General features: G+C 43.3%; 1 protein-coding gene across 1 annotated transcript in view; it reads left to right on the top strand.

The window, feature by feature from the left end:
- Positions 1-2,564: 2,564 nt before the first annotated feature.
- JMJD1C (jumonji domain containing 1C) overlaps positions 2,565-17,306 on the top strand; it is a 438,983-nt gene continuing 424,241 nt past the window's right edge. Inside the window, exon 1 of the mRNA XM_063961821.1 lies at positions 2,565-3,042. Coding sequence (XP_063817891.1) covers positions 2,872-3,042 — 171 coding nt within the window. The 5' untranslated portion in view covers positions 2,565-2,871. The remainder of the gene's footprint in view (positions 3,043-17,306) is intronic.

Here is a 17,306-nt window from a genome sequence, read left to right as displayed (position 1 = left end):
GTTTTATTGTGTATTTCGTTTAACACGGACTGCAGTTTTATGGGGTTTTTTATACCATTAAAAGAATACAATTTATTCACATTTACTTGGTCACTCTCTTGTGGTCATTCCTACTTTATAACTTAGCTCACTGAAGCTGGGACAAATATCAGGACAGTACTAGATTATTATCCTTTATTTATATGGTGCCACAAGGATTCCGCAGCACCCATGACACAGTACATAACCAAATGAGCAAACAAGAAAACAGCACTTACAGTTCAAGACAATATAGGACAGGTATGGAAAACCAGGGCTTAGGTGCCAACAAAGGGAGTATGGAATATAAGATAGTATAAGGAAGAAAAGGAAAGGCACATGAGGAAAGAAGGCCAGGAGAGTAATGCTGGGTACACACTTGTAGATATATCTGCAGATCAATTGATCTGCAGATGTATCTACAGACGGACCGGGCAGTGTGCTCACACTGTCCGATCTGTCGGGACTGACGTCACAAACTGGGCGGGCATTTACATGCGGCTGCCCAGTTGTGCTGTCAATCACTGCCGGTGTCTGCAGAAAGTGTACAGGCAGTCGACTGACCGCCGTACACACAGCACAATGCGCCTACCTGAAGAACAGCTCATGCATAGCCCCCTACCATATAAACTGTATACAAACCAATGGGCAGCTCTGAATCAGGCCCATATATTCATTTTCTTATGTATTTTGTATAACTACTAGCATTTTGGACGAGTCGTTTGCTGGGTCGCTAGGTAGTATGGCTAACACTGCAGGGTTCCCCTCTTTCCACTGCTCGACCCCCTCTCACCTCCTGTGATGTTTGGGGGGGGGGGGGGGGGGGGGGCTATCCAGGATTATTATACACATGTGACATGGTGGCATATTGCTTCTTTGCACCAACTGCTATTTACTTTTTCCACACTTATTTTGAACATATCACATACAGAGCCGGCCATAGGCATAGGCAAACTAGGCAATTGCCTAGGGCATTTGATATGCCTAGGGGCATCATCAGCGCATGCCTATATTCTGTGTGAAGCATTTCATATGCAGATACAGTCACAGTCTCACACAGTATATAGGCATGCTGCATATCATTTTAATCAGCAGAAGCTGCTTGTGCATCCTAGCCACATAGCAATGCAAATAAGATGCATTTTCATTAGAAAAAGGTGCCAGACGTTAGCATTGAGGCAAGATTTATGAGGACACATCTGCATCCAAGCAGAGGCAGAGGTCACAGTGTTAGTGGCAGTGTGATTGCTGTGTGCATGTGAGTGGGTTGGTTGTGCAGTAGTGTTCGGAATATGTGTAAGGAGCATTATGTGTGTCATGTAAAAATGCATTAATAATGTGCAACATATGTGTAAGGGGCACTATGCCTGTCATTATGTGTATAAGGGCATTAATAATGTGCGGCATATGTGTAAAAGGGTTCAACTGTATGTGTATCATTATGTGTATAGGGGCACTAATAATGTGCAGCAAATGTGTAGGGGGCACTATGTGTAAAAGGGCATTAATAAAGGTTGTCATAATGTGTAAGGCGCATTATGTTTATAAGGACATTAATAATGTGTCTCATGTGTAAGGGGCATTACTGTGTGGAATTATGTGTATAAATGCATTACTAATGTGTGGCATTATGTGTATAAGGTGCTCTACTATGTGGTATTGCGTATAGAAAGGGCACTACTGTGTCGTCTAATGTAAATAAAGAGTAATAGGGCGTGGTGTAATGTGAATAAGGAGCAATTCAGTGTGATGTAATGTGAATAAGGGACACTACTGTGAGGAGTAACGTTTATAAGGTAAAGTGATACTACTGTGGGGGTAATATGAATTATGGACACTATCACATGATCAAATGTGAATGAAATTGCAGTACTGTGTGGCGTAATTGGAATTGGGGTTACTATTGTGTGGCCATGCCCCTTGCCAGAAAAAACACACCCCTTTTTGGGCTGTACATCAAATGTGCGAACTGTTCCTATTTAAAATATAGGGGGTACAAACACCAAAATAAGGACTGCTATGGGTGAGGGGTGATGGTGCTGGGAAAGGTGCGCAAGGTCAGAGGCGGAACCAGCGGTGCTGCTAGGGGGCACCAGCCAAAATCTTGCCTAGGGCATCATATTGGTTAGGGCCGGCTCTGATCACATATCCCTGTCATTGCCTACTTTCATACCAGTTATATCACAATTTCATCCCTTTGTCTGATCGCCACCTTTTCATCTTGGCTTCCATTATTTTTTTCCTGCATAAATCAAGCAAATATACCCCAATAATGACATGACGTGTGTATATATGAGAAGGAACACGTCTCCACAACACATGGAGACACAAGCAGCAGCATCATCAGCAGCCTAGTGCTTATGCTAAGGGTAAGAGAGGTCTTTCCAGGGAAAGTGATTATATTCCCACATCTGTCTCCCCGCACCGCACAGCCGATTGGATGGTCCGATAATCCAGCGCAGGATTGGACAGGAGCCAGGATGTGACAGACATGATGATGAGGGGCTCATGTGTGAGGAGGGCCGCCAGGATTTCGGGGTACTCTTTTGAAAACCATAGTGGAGTGTGGCGGAAGGACACACAGTCTGCTTGCAGCAGTATCTGACACGGGCGGAGCGCTCCCTCCGAGTGTGTGTACTGTAGAGCGGCGCTGCTGCTCAGTGTCAGCGGCTGCTGCTGCCTCGGGCTGTCAGGGGAACACGGCGGCGGAGGCTGGAGCCCGGCAGAGAGTTCACCTGAGCGGCTCGGAGTCCTGTCTCTACCAGGGGAGGGGGCGCAGGGGCAGCATGCGTGGCGGCCGGTAGGGAAGCTCCTGCTGGATCCACTTGCCTCTTCTTCCCGGGGCTGGAGGCCATGGCGCTGGGAGCACGGCCGGAGCTGGTCGGGAAGCGCTTCGTCTGTGTGGTCCGTGGAGGAGAGGAGCCGCCGGAGCTCGGGGAGATCGGGCAGATCGGCCGCTGGGGCTGGAGAGCCGGGGTGATACGTGCGGTGTCTCACCGGGACAACAGCAACCCGGAGCTGGCGGTAAGAGCAGCACTCTGTGCCCGGGTCTCTCCCAGGCTCTGCGGGGACCACTGGAGCAGCTCCGGCAGTGCCTGCCTCTAGGTGCACGGTATCCTGCTACCCATCACTGGCGCTGCCCGGTACCCATCAGGGGCACTATGGTCTCTGCTGGGCAACTTGTGGGGTGTCCCATACAGTTCCAGCTCCTTACTGAGGTGCCTGCTGCTGGGTTACATGTGGGGTCTCCTAATGTCACAGATAGGCAGAGGCTCCCGGGTCACCTCTTGTGTCACTTGTCTGGTGTCATACTGTTATTACTGTAGTTCACTATAAGCTATTGGGCTTCCTCCTGTGTTACTTGTGGGGTGTCTCGTACAGTTACTGCTGTCTGTATGTTACTGGGGTAACTCCTGTCTGACATGTGCAGTGTTTCATGCTGTTACAGATAGCTATAAGCTAATGGGGCACCTCCTGTGTTACTTTTGGGGTGTCTCGGACAGTTACTGTTATATATAATATATATATATATATATATATATATATATATATATATATGTGTGTGTTACTGGGGTAACTCTTGTCTGATATGTGCAGTGTTTCATGCTGTTACAGGTAGCTATAAGATATTGGGGTACCACCTGTATTACTTTTGGGGTGTCAATGTTCTCTATGAGTTGCTGGGGCACTTCTGGTCTAACTTGTTTGGTTTTCTACTGTTTCAATTATCTATAAGCTATTGGGGTAACTACCTTGTTATTTATGGGGTGTCTTAAACTGTTACAGTTATCCTTAAATCACTGGGGTACCTCCTGTGTAGTTTGTGGGGTATCACACAGTTTTTGTGGTCTATAAAATATTGGGGTGCAGCCTGCATTACTTTTTGGGTGTTTTATACTTGCAACTATCCATAAACTACTGGGAATCCTCCTTTTTACTACTTGTGGTTGTCTCATATTACAGTTAACTATATGCTGCGTTATTTGTGTGGTTCCTTATTAGCTGGCTACCAATGAAGGGGTCTGAGTCATTTCTTCTTTTTAGGTGCTGCTTTGGGTTACTAGTGTTTTTCCAAGTACTTGGCTAGCTCCAGTATGTGTGAGTGCCTCAAACTGTTCCCACAAATGTTCTCTCAATGATTGGGGTACTTTATTGATCTTCCATGTTATTAAATACTTCTTGCATTAGATGCAAGGTGCCTTTATAATGTTAGTGTTCTTGCTAGTACCAGGTCAGTTGCATTGTCATTCCAATACTAGCAGGCACTTCCATCCATTGTATTGTATTGTATTGTATTGTATTTGAGGTCTGGGTAACTAGATATTGTCCTAGTTCTTTTGTGAGTGAAGTCTATGCACCCTGCTCTTGAGGTGTACAGTATGTATGTATGTACAGCACTAGTGAGGGTTTGTAGGATACCTTGCGGTGATTTAGTTTTTTCAGGCCCACATTTCTGCTAATCATACAAGTTTTGTGTTCTTAGAAGTTTGTCTTCGCTTATGTTGTGTTTTACAAGTGTTTTCTTTCCTATTGGTAATGGGTGGTCTAGTGATGACTGGCTAGATATGTGATGCTGGTATTAATGGGAATTCAGCTGCTGGTTTTTTTTTGTACTGGAGGATTTCATTGTGGCTCTTCTGGGGCACAGAAAGAATGGCTAGTGATACTGGGGTGCCTGTGGCTGCATGCTTGCTGCAGTCATGGGGGCTAGTGGTGTGGTGCTTGTGGCAGTCTTGGGCGATGGCAGTGCTTGTGGCCGTTGGTGGGATATGGGGAATATAGGGGGGGTTGGCAGTGGGGTGTACATGGTAGATATAACTGGCAAGCTGTGGGCAGTTGGTATTGTAACTGTGGTGCACTAGGGGTAAGGAAGACTGGCCTTCCTTGCTTTACACTTTCCTCCTGTATTTTCATGCTACAAACCCCTGCACAATACATTGCCTTGTTTCCTAGTGAGGAAAAAAAGGGTTAAGTGTCTGTATGTTTGATCATAAAACGGCCCTCCTTTTCATTTCCAGAAGGCCCCTGTGTTGCTCTGCTTGTGTGATATATTATTCTTTTTTCTTTTCCCTCCCCCAGCTTAATAGGAACAATCTGACTAGCTGAATGTATTGCTACAGATGTGCTTCTCTATAGGACTTTTTTTCCCCTCCCATTTCTTTCCCCCTAGTAATGTTGTTGTGGTGTTGTCATTACTCCCCCATCCATTTTCATATGATTTACTGTAGTTTGCTGGCTGCCCAATGCCTCAGAAATAAGTTTTCTCAAGGGGGGCAGATATGGCACTAGAAAGGGTTGCTGGAAGGTGAAAAAAGGATGGAAATGAATAAAAGTGTAGTTACAGACAGCAGCAGTGTATGTTCCCTGTAGCTGGGGATGATCTGAGCGTGTGTTTTTGTAAAGGGTGTAGGAATGTTCAGCAGCAGCCAGTGTGTTTAGTGCAGACACATTCTCATCGAGTAGTCACCAGTGCTGACTAAAACTGCTCTCTGCAATACACTGTTTAGCAGTTTAGTGTGCTTGTCCTTTGTAGTGCAGTGCATTTGCCTTCTCATCCCATGGTTACATTGCAGAAACATTCTTCTGTGTGGTTTTTTTTTTGTGTGAGACTGGAACAAGTCTTATATGTTTGTATGTGTTTGTGTTAGACTAAGAAATCTGTGTCGCCCCCCCCCCCCCCCACTTGCAAAGGTTCATTGAGGTCAGCAGACTTCCTTCATATTGAGTAGCATTGTGCTCTCCAGGATATTAAATCATTCAAGCCTTTTCTGCAGTTTTATTAAGAGCATGGAATCCCTACCTTTTTTTTTTTTTTTAATACATTGAACATGGTTTAACTCCTTCATTTCAAAAGCAATGTGTTATTGTCGTCAGTGCAGCGGAAGTTTTGAATGGCAATTAATACACAGCTATGTAATATAGAACCTGCACCTCCCCCACTTCCAGTCCGCGCTGGTTCATATTTTTAGAGTGCATTTTACATACGAGTTGTTTTTCATCTGCTAAAAACATTTCTAAAGTGAAGTATAAATGTTAAGCATTTTATATTTTGTCTTTAATCTTTCTCCCCTTCTCTCATCTTAATTGCATGATTTAAAAAGGAGTTATCAAGCACAGGACAGAGGACAGCATCAACATTGTAGTATTTCTGTTCTTTACCGATGACCAAACTGATCCATTCACTTTATTTAGATTGGATCTCCTTTGTTTTCTTCTATTCTCTGTGTGTGTGTATGCATGTATATATGTATGTATGTGTGTGTGTGTGTGTGTATATATATATATATATATATATATATATATATATATATATATATATATATATATATATTTATTATTTTTTTTTTTTTTTTTTTTTTTCCCTTCTCCATTCAATCTGTGCCAGCAGCTCCTCCGTCTTGGTATGGAGGGAGGCCAAACAGCTGGGAGGAAATTCTGTACAGCTGGCATCTCTAAGCTCTGTGCGCCCATCCTCCTCGAAGCTAGAGGCAATTGCCAAATTTAATGTCTCAACTTCCGATTGTGTATAGCAGTAAATTACTGGATGACCTATGCTGTCTAGTGCCTTTATGGCATGGTGTTATATTGTAAGAAAACCCTTTGAAAGACAAATTGATATTTTTCACCGCTTACAAATGTTATGCAAGTGCCTTGTTTATTTTATCCATGTGTATGATGCTGTCTTCTAAATGCTGTGAGATGCTATTGCACTTTAGTTACATATATTTATAAACCATTATTTCTAATGCAAGTATAGAGATTGTTTTCAGCATTAATAGGATTCCTTTTGGTTTTATGGTGGTTTTATAATTGTACATTTAATTGAAGTGTGTGTGGCTTTTGAACATGGCTGCCCTCTGGTAGATCCTATATTGGCAGTTGCTATGGCGATAGTGGCGGCAGCAGTCAATTGGCCCTTTTGCCTTATACTTTAGTGTTCAGACAATGAATTAGCTGCTTTAATGCAAAGGTATCTGGGTGCCCTTACTGACGTGTGCTTATGGTAACCATTCTGAAGTAGTAGTATTTTCAGTATCTATCGAGCCACTCAATTGTGTGTGTACATACATACATACATACATACATACATACATACATACATACATAATAATTAATATAAATATATAATATATTTATATAAAATATATATGTACATGTTTTTTCAGTGCCTCCCAGACAGTTTTGGCAATGTTTACTACTGATATATTATCAATTACCATTAACCTCCGCAACCACTTGAAGTCATGATTTGTATTATTTGCTCTAAACTGGATTGCTTTTATACACCACCTCAAATATTTTAAAGTATTTGTTTTATATTGGTGTTGTGAATGTTGATATTAAAATGCTTTTGGACTGAGAAATATGATCACATTTAAATAAAGCTGTATGCTATCATAGAACTAATGTTTATACCCAACTCCCTTTGTTTGAATGTTGTTACTTTTGCACACGTGGTAAAGAATGATGAGCTTTAAACATTCTTGTGTTTAAAATAATAAACCTGAAACAAGTCAAGGTTACGGAAATTATGTAGCTGTAGCTAGGCTATGTCCATTATATGTTGCTGACACTGTCGTAATATAGTGCCCATTTATTTGTTTATAGAACTGGTTTGTACATTTTAAAATACGACGTCTGGTTGTCTTATTGCCTCTGCTCTACTGTTTCATTGGAATTCATTGAACAAGCAATTTTAAAGATACTATTTGTTACTTTTTTTGTAGCATTAGTAAAGGTGACCAACATTATCCACTTTTAAGATCCCACATGTAATATTGAGGCCAGTGTACACTATTCTCTGACTAATGGTGTGTACACACGGTGAGATTCGGGCTATATCTTCTATAGAGACAGACTGTGCAGGCAAGTCAATTTTGACTATCTAGGCTTGCGATGCCGACCACGCATCGGCATCGAATCGGGATCGCAAGGTGATTTGCACCTTGCGATCTGCACTAACTTTTCTTACGATTTTGACTATATAGTCAAAATCGTAAGAAAATATCTCACAGTGTGTACACACCATAACTGATGCAATTTAATGTACTATTGGAAAATGCTACACTCATAACATTTTTATCAGACTGCTGGGGAATGTCTTTCTCACAAGTGATTACTGCTGGGCTGGTGTATTCTCATTAGGCTAGGACTTTGTGGATAATTGTAAGACTGTCATTAAATCTCATGAGTTTATCCGCTTAATGGGATCGGTATGAGAAACTGGTGGTCGGGATCCCGGCTGTCGGTATACCGACAGCGGGATCCCGACCACCAGTGTGCCGGCAGCGGGGCGAGCGCTAGCAAGCCCCTTTTGGGCTCACTGCACTCGCCACAGGTTATATTCTCCCTCTACGGGTGTCATGGACACCCATAGAGGGAGAAAAGGCTGTGGTGCCGGGATTCCGGCATTGGCATTGTGATGTCCATGATCCAAACTAGCGATATTGTAACCGCTTCCCTGCCTATTAGTGCACAAGGGTTCAATTCAATTCTGTGTTGATTGAATAACGCTGGGAATTAGCTCCTGTTGCTATTTAATTCAGAGTGCTGTGACACCCGACAAGAGAATTTCTTCTCGCACCCCTCTGAGCAGAAATCTGACAAAAGTGCTTAGTTCAGCGGAAACAGCATTGCGCAGGGCACTTTAGACCGAGAATACCAGTTCCCGCGTCAAAAAACCCTGTTTAGTCCGCGAGAACCGGCCTTCCCCAATATGACAGTGCGCTGAATTGAATAGCACCAAGCGCTAATTCCCGGCGCTATTCAATCCGCGCAGAATTGAATCAAGCCCAATGCAATTTTACATGATATTAAATGCCCAGTGTTAAAAAAACCAACAAACAAAAAAAAATCGGAACACAGAAACAAAAAAATACCCCAACACCTTTCTGTGTTGGATGAGTCTATGGGGTCGATTCAATTCGGCAACTGATGAATAGCGCCGGGAATTAGCTCCCGACGCTCTTCAAATCAGCGACTAGTTACCCGCAATTGTCGGGAATTCTTCTCTCAGCCCCGGGGGATGAGAGAAGAAAACCGACAAAAGTGCTGCCGCGAGGCTGATTCTGTCGGGAATCAGCATCGCTGCGGGTAGTTAAGTCGGAGAATGCCCGTTCTCCCGACAAAACTACCTGTTAAGTCGACGAGAACGGGCATTCGCAGACTTAACTTTAGCTGAATTGAATAGCGTCGGGATCTAATTCCCGCTGCTATTCATCTGTTGCCGAATTGAATCGACCCCTTTGTCATCCTCAACTAAAAACATTGTCCTGGATGAACAATTAACATGGAGCAGAGAGACTGCCTGGGGTTCATGCAGAGTGACTTATTACGCTAATTTTGTGATAAAAGGAAATATTTGCGCTACAAATCAATGCGTTTAAAGTTGCAAAAGAACAAACTTTAGGAGGAGGAGGATGTCTGGGTTGCCCAGCAAAAAAATCTAGCCTATCAAAGTGCACGTCTCATTTGTTGAGTGCAGTGTTCTGTGTGGGGACGTTTGCAGTTTTGGCAATACACAGAACACAATGAATTTAATCCATGGAAATATCTAATTTGGCATGAGAAAATTATCTGCTGGTTTATCAAGTGTAGTGTAGGCATTGTATTGCCCATTTCACCTTAGTTGCTCAATCAATCAATGGGTGGTATTCAATTGTTTGAAAAGTCAGTTGGGTGTCTGTTTTTTCCTGTCTAATTAGATAGGAAAAAACAGACACCCAACCGACTTTTCAAACAATTGAATTTCCCCCGAATGAATGAATCAATCAGGTATTTCTATATGTAATGCTTCTGGATTCGTGAGAATATTGAAGTTCTCATACAACGTGAAAACCAACATAACCTATTGCTTGGACCTTCATTGGATGTAACATCATGCATTCCCAGTCCATTTTCAAGTAGGTGTTGCTTCAAATGCTGTCTGAAACTGCAGGCTCTAGTACCAGACCCAAACTTACATATTTGTGCGTGCCACTGCCTTTTTTTTACATTTGCCTCTTCATGGTTTCAGACCCCATTGTAATATCTGAATTACACATTTACAATAAAAATAAAATGGTCATGTTCAGCATGGGCTGCATGATTACCATGGCCTGTGTGGCCTGATTATTATTATTTATTAACAGCTTTTTATATACCGCAGCATATTCCGTTGCGCTTTACAATTAGAACAACAGTGATAGCACAAAACTGGGTAAAAACAGACAGACATAGAGGTAGGAAGGCCCTGCTCGCAAGCTTACAATCTATAGGGAAATAGGCATTAATACACAAGGATAGATGCTACCTATTGCATAATGGTCCACCAGATTGCTAGGTTCTTAATGGGTTGTATGATATGATCACCCCGCAATGTTGGCCAAGTGTCAGGAGGGCGTGAGAGTAAAGAAAGACAAGATATGTGATGTTATGTGTACCGCACTGAGAGGATGTAATTAGATAGGAAAGCACTGAAGGTTATGTGGGTGGGTCTGGCATTTGATAGGCTTGTCTGAAGAGATGAGTTTTCAGGGAACGTTTAAAGGTTTGGAGACTAGAGGTGAGTCTTATTGTGCATGGGAGGGCATTCCACAGAGTGGGTGAAGCCCGGATAAAGTCCTGTAATTTTGAGTGTGAACAAGTAATGCGTGTGGATGAGAGACGTAGATCTTGTGCAGAGCGGAGAGGTCGGGTAGGGAGATATTTTGAGATGAGTGAAGAGATGTATGTTGGTGCAGTTTGGTTAATAACCTTGTATGTAAGTCAAAGTATTTTATATTTAATACGGTAGAATACCGGTAACCAATGGAGGGACTGACAGAGCGGATCTGCAGACGATGAACGTCTAGCGAGGAAGATTGGCCTCGCAGCTGCATTCAAAATAGATTGTAGTGGTGAGAGCCTATGTTTGGGAAGACCGGTCAGGAGACTATTACAATAATCAATGCGGGAGATAATGAGAGCATGGATTAGAGTTTTTGCTGTGTCTTGTGTAAGATATGGTCGTATTCTGGATATGTTTCTTAGATGTATGTAACATGATCTTGAGACAAATTGAATGTGGGGAACAAAGGACAGTTCAGAGTCAAGAATGACACCTAAGCAGCGAGCTAGTGGGGTAGGGATGATTGCTGGGTTCTCAACAGTGATAGAGATATCAGGTTGGTAACTACTATTGGCCGGTGGAAATATAATTAATTTTGTTTTGGAAATATTAAGTATGAGGTGGCGAGATGTCATCCAAGATGAAATGGCAGAAATACATTCAGTGACACAGCCCAATACAGAAGGTGGAGGATAGGTAGATTTGAGTATCATCCGCATACAGATGGTACTGAAATCCAAAAGAGTTGATTAGTTTGCCAAGAGAGGTGGTATAGATCGAGAAAAGCAGAGGACCTAGGACTGAGCCTTGCGGTACTCCAACTGAGAGAGGTAGCGAAGGAGAGGTGGAATCAGAGAAACGAACACTGAAGAAGCGATTCGAGAGGTAGGATGAGAACCAAGAAAGGGCTGTGTCCTGAATCCCTAGGGATTGTAGTGTTTGTAGAAAAGAGAGTGGTCAACAGTGTCAATAGCAGAAGAGAGATCAAGGAGAATAAGTAGTGAATAATGTCCTTTAGATTTAGCAGTGACCAAATCATTCACTACCTTAGTACTGTCTCTGTGGAGTGTTGGGTGAAATCCTGACTGAAGTGGGTCCAGTAGTCTGTGAGAGTTAAAGTGTGTGAGGCGAGTGTAGGCAAGTCTCTCCAGTAGCTTGGAGGGGCATGGGAGCTGAGAGATGGGACGGTAGTTTGAGAGAGAGTTAGGGTCAGAGTTTAGTTTTTTTCAGAATGGGCGTAATCACTGCATGCTTGTACAGAGAAGGAAAGATACCAGTAGACAGAGAGATTACAGATTTTAGTTATGGTTGGGATGAGCACAGCAGATAGAGCTTTATTAATTTGTGAGGGCATAGAGTCAAGGGGGGAGGTAATAGAGTAGGCAGATGAAAAGAGTGCAGATACTTCATCTTCAGTTTTAGGATCAAATGAAGAGACTGTGTTGGAGTTTTCAGGCAGGGAATTGAGCAGGTCACTGGCTGTGGAAGAGCATACCATTTCATTTCGGATCTTTTCAATCTTGTCCTTGAAATAGGAAGCAAGATCTTGTGCACTGACAGTTGTTGAATATGATTTGCTAGAACTTGATAGTTCTATCGTTATGTGTTGGAGCAGATTGAACAGTCACAATTAAGCAACGCCTTCTCTGTAAAGTTATCAAGGTTCACATTAGAATTGTATGTGTGCACAAATTATTCAATTAAATTGGCGAAAGATAATGAAAGAAAATGCTTAAAATTGTGGATTGTTTGTATAGCAAAAGTATCAACTACATCCTGGGGTGGGGTGGGGTGGGGGGGGGGTTTGATTCCGACTATTATGCCAGTTTGTCAACGTTATCTTGTCTGCGATCGCACTCGTTGTGTTCAGAAAGCCGATGCACACCTACAGTATGCAAACAATTGGGCTCAATTCAATTCAGCTCAAATTGAACAGTGCCGGGAAGGAGCTACTGGAGCTGTTCAATTCAGCGTGCTGTTGTGTCAGAGAATGCCAGTTCTCTCACCTTAAGCATGGTGTTTAGTCGCGAGAACCGGCGTTCTTCGACTTAAGTGCTGAGTGCTATGCTGTTTCTGAAGCGCCAAGGGCAGAAAACAGAATTGCGCTAATAGTTTTGTTGGGTGCCAGAAGGAATCCTCAACCCTGGCTTAACATTGTGCTGAATTGAATAGCTCCGGGAGCTCCTTCCTGGCACTGTTCAGTATGCGCTGAATTGAATCAAACCAAAGTATATTCTGGTACATATGAAGAGGTGGTGTACTAACCTAGGATGAGTACAGTAAGAGTCTGAGCAATTGTCAACATATGCAGACCAGGACACAGACACATATATGCCTGAGGGTCGTATTATTTGCTGGTAGACAAATACAGGTGCAAATACCAGTTGATCTAGATGGTTGCCAGGACTAGAGAATTGACTGATTGCAAATGCACCTCTGACGCTTACAGGTGCTTCCGCCTATGTTATGCTATTATGTGCATATGGCAGAGGTTCCCAAACTGTGTGCCGTGGCTCCCTGGGGTGCCTCGGGACACTTGCAGGGGTGCCCTGGGTTGGTGGTCCAGGACCAATTCAAATTATTCATGGTCAATATAATAGGCAAAACCAGTGCTGGTGGCTGCCAGTCATAAAATATGTGGCCAAACAGAAGCAAATCTTGTCCTTCACCACAAAACTTACACTAGGGTGACATATAAACGCGATCTACTTAATGTAATATATTTTTCTAAATTTCTCAATAAGAAAATTTTGGCCTAGGGGTGCCGTGAAAAAAATTCTGATATTCTAGGGCGCCGTGATTCAAAAAAGTTTGGAAACCACTGGCATATGGTAAAACATTTAATTTGTTTTAGTTTTGTACTTGAGATGGAGAACTGTTTCTGCTGTATTTGCGATTTTTTTTAATTTTTATTTCTTTGTACTTTGATGCCTAAAAGGGAAGGTAGTGTTCATTCTAGCACCCTGCACCTAATCAGAGTAAGGTATATTTTAATCGTGAATGGCAAAATATAGCTACTGTAGCTGTACATAGCGTCTGCCCTTCTAGCTGATTATATGCATTGTGCTAGAATGACCACTAGGGGATGATTCAATTGTTTTTACACGCGGAGAATGGGGGGTATTCAAATATTATCTAAAGTGACGGGAGATCGCCTGGAGCGATATACAATGGATGTTCCCTATCGCGTTGAACGCACCCATTAGTGTCTGGTTTAGCCGCGTAAAGTGGCTAAACCCGACTAACCTAATGGGCATGATCGGGAAAAGTGCCGATTGAGACGGATCACTTTTCACACATTTTAGCTTGCCACCCCCGCTGGGTGCAAGCTAAACTGTAGATGCCGGCAGCTGATTGCGCCCGAACGGAGCTACATTAGAATAGCTCCGTTCTATGGGGTAATTCAGAGATGATCGCAGCAGCAAATTTGTTAGCAGTTGGGCAAAACCATGTGCACTGCAGGGGGGGCAGATATAACATTTGCACAGAGAGAGTTAGATTTGGGTGGGTTATATTGTTTCTGTGCAGGGTAAATACTAGCTGCTTTATTTTTACACTGAAATTTAGATTGCAGATTGAACACACCACACCCAAATCTGACTCTCTGCACATGTTATATCTGCCCCCCCTGCAGTGCACATGGGCCCTCATTCCGAGTTGATCGGTCGCAAGGCGAATTTAGCAGAGTTACACACGCTAAGCCGCCGCCTACTGGGAGTGAATCTTAGCTTCTTAAAATTGCGACCGATGTATTCGCAATATTGCGATTACTAACTACTTAGCAGTTTCAGAGTAGCTTCAGACTTACTCTGCCTGTGCGATCAGTTCAGTGCTTGTCGTTCCTGGTTGACGTCACAAACACACCCAGCGTTCGCCCAGGCACTCCCACCGTTTCTCCGGCCACTCCTGCGTTTTTTCCGGAAACGGTAGCGTTTTCAGCCACACGCCCCTGAAACGCCGTGTTTCCGCCCAGTAACACCCATTTCCTGTCAATCACATTACGATCGCCGGAGCGATGAAAAAGCCGTGAGTAAAATTACTTTCTACATAGCAAAGTTACTTGGCGCAGTCGCAGTGCGAACATTGCGCATGCGTACTAAGCGGATTTTCATTGCGATGCGATGAAAAATACCGAGCGAACAACTCGGAATGAGGGCCATGGTTTTTCCCAACTGCTAACAAATTTGCTGCTGCGATCAACTCGGAATTAGGCCCTTTGTCATCTAGTGGCTAACGGCGTGCAAAACATTTGAATCTTGCCCTGGGAGTCACAATTCAGGTTTTTTTTTTCTCTGATCGCGCCCAATAGACACATGTTTATCTGCTAATAGTGGCTAATCCCGTCTAAAGTCCTGATTAGGGAGTATGGAGGATTTAAACCATAAATGTGCACACCTTTCTTCTCGCACCTCAGGAGGCTGCGAGATGAAATCTCACCCCCAGGCAGTGGTTCTGGCTCTGGGCACCAAATACTTTACGTGACGATCACGCTCAAATAAGACTGGGTTTAGTCGCACATTTCTACTTACCCCTGCAGGAGGGGGTGAGCAGAAGTGGATGCTCACAGGTATTTGCACCTAAATGGAATAGCTGAATTGCTCATTCTGATGCAGGGCACTCAAAAAAACAGTTGAATTCCCCCCTATGTGAGAGATTCTTCACTCTAGCACCCTGCACTTTTTCAGTGAGGAGGGTGTATTTTAATTTTTAATGGCAACATTTTATATGTGATGTATCGCCGCCAGTATCTGTAGTGACGTCTAAAATGTTGCCCTTGTTTAGGGTGCCAGTGTGAACAATGGATGCTTTGTATTAATGGGGCAGGAAATGTATTTTTTATATTTGTCTTCTCATGCCCATTTTTTTGTCACTGTAATGTTATGTAGAGATCCACATTCATTACTGCAGAAAAGTATTGCTCTACTTTCTATAGTTAGATTTTTTGGAGTTAGCCCTGCCAAAGTGAGAAGCCCGTGTAGATGGCATATAATCACTATTATCCATTTGGCTGTCTTTGTCCTTCTCCCATTGTTTCCAAGGTATTTGTTTTTATTTTTTAACAGTAAGATTGTTTCAGGCTGTAAAATAATATCAAACAGTATTCCTCCGAAACCTTTTCGAGATGTAGGAACAGTAGGTCCCTTGTCACAGTCTGGATTAGTGGCAACACATTATTTAATTAGCATCTTTTAAATATGTTTACCTTATGTGAACAGAGCTGTAACTATAAATTTTCACACATAACGTGGTTGATGTACTTTAATTACACTCTTTGTGACATCCCACTTTCTGGCATCTAAAGTCATCCCGTGTTTTCCTCATTAAGGCATAGAAGGATGTTCCTCTTTTGACATTGCTAGCTCTGACATCTGGCTCTCATTTGGCAATTCCTCAGGCTTGTTTGTTTTGTTCCCTATCACTGGAAACCCCTGAGTCTTGCAGGATGCAGCTTCCCCCTCACTCGTTTCCTGCACTTCTTGCTGGCAGCCACTTGTTCATCAGAGAAAAAAAAAAGAAAACTGCTTTGGCATTGGCTTCAATCTTTTGTTCTAACCTAGTGTTGGCTGGGACAGTGGTGCATTCAGTGAGTTGTAGGAGAGTTTGAATTGCTTGTCTGGAATTGCATTAGTGAAATGTTAGCTGTTCCCCCTTACCGAGAATGACCTTGCTGAATGGTATGATAATCTGGTATGCACTGTGCATGCTGCTTCTATGGGGGAAATGCTAAGAGAGTGGGGCATTGCATCAGTGAGTCTACTTTTCAGTTGATTTCCGCCATTGATTTGAATGCCTGCAATCAAAGTTGAAATATTGACTTCAGATCATCCATGCACATGAATACAATGCAAGAAGTTTGGTATATGGTTAATATCTTTATTTCAATTCTTTCTTATGTCCCTTTTCTACCTGTATACCAAAATTTCACTACACAACCTAATTTTGGGGGTTTCAATTATAGATGCATTAAAGCAATGGGCTGATTGTGAGTTGGATGGGTCTCTGTGCATGGATGTAAATGGTGAGGTTTTGCATACGGTGCATGTGCAAATGGCACTTTATGCTTTTTTTTTCTTTCTCTAACGTCCTAGTGGATGCTGGGGACTCCGTAAGGACCATGGGGAATAGACGGGCTCCGCAGGAGACAAGGGCACTTTAAGAAAGAATTTGGATTCTGGTGTGCTCTGGCTCCTCCCTCTATGTCCCTCCTCCAGACCTCAGTTTGAATCTGTGCCCGGACGAGCTGGGTGCTGTTTAGTGAGCTCTCCTGAGCTTGCTATAAGAAAGTATTTTGTTAGGTTTTTTTATTTTCAGGGAGATCTGCTGGCAACAGGCTCCCTGCATCATGGGACTGAGGGGAGAGAAGCAGCCCTACTCTCTGAAGATAGGTCATGCTTCTTAGGCTACTGGACACCATTAGCTCCAGAGGGATCGTACACAGGATCTCACCCTTTGTCGTCCGATCCCAGAGCCGCGCCGCCGTCCCCCTCGCAGAGCCAGAAGACAGAAGCCGGGTGAAAGAAGACTTCGAAATCGGCGGCAGAAGACTCCAGTCTTCACTGAGGTAGCGCACAGCACTGCAGCGGTGCGCCATTGCTCCCACACTACACCCACATACTCCAGTCACTGTAGGGTGCAGGGCGCAGGGGGGGGGGGAGAAGGGCGGCGCCCTGGGCAGCAATTAGGACCTCTTGGCAAAAGT

This window comes from Pseudophryne corroboree, chromosome 3 (assembly GCF_028390025.1).
Source record: "Pseudophryne corroboree isolate aPseCor3 chromosome 3, aPseCor3.hap2, whole genome shotgun sequence".
NCBI lineage: Eukaryota > Metazoa > Chordata > Amphibia > Anura > Myobatrachidae > Pseudophryne > Pseudophryne corroboree.
This window is presented reverse-complemented; position numbering and strand designations above follow the sequence as displayed.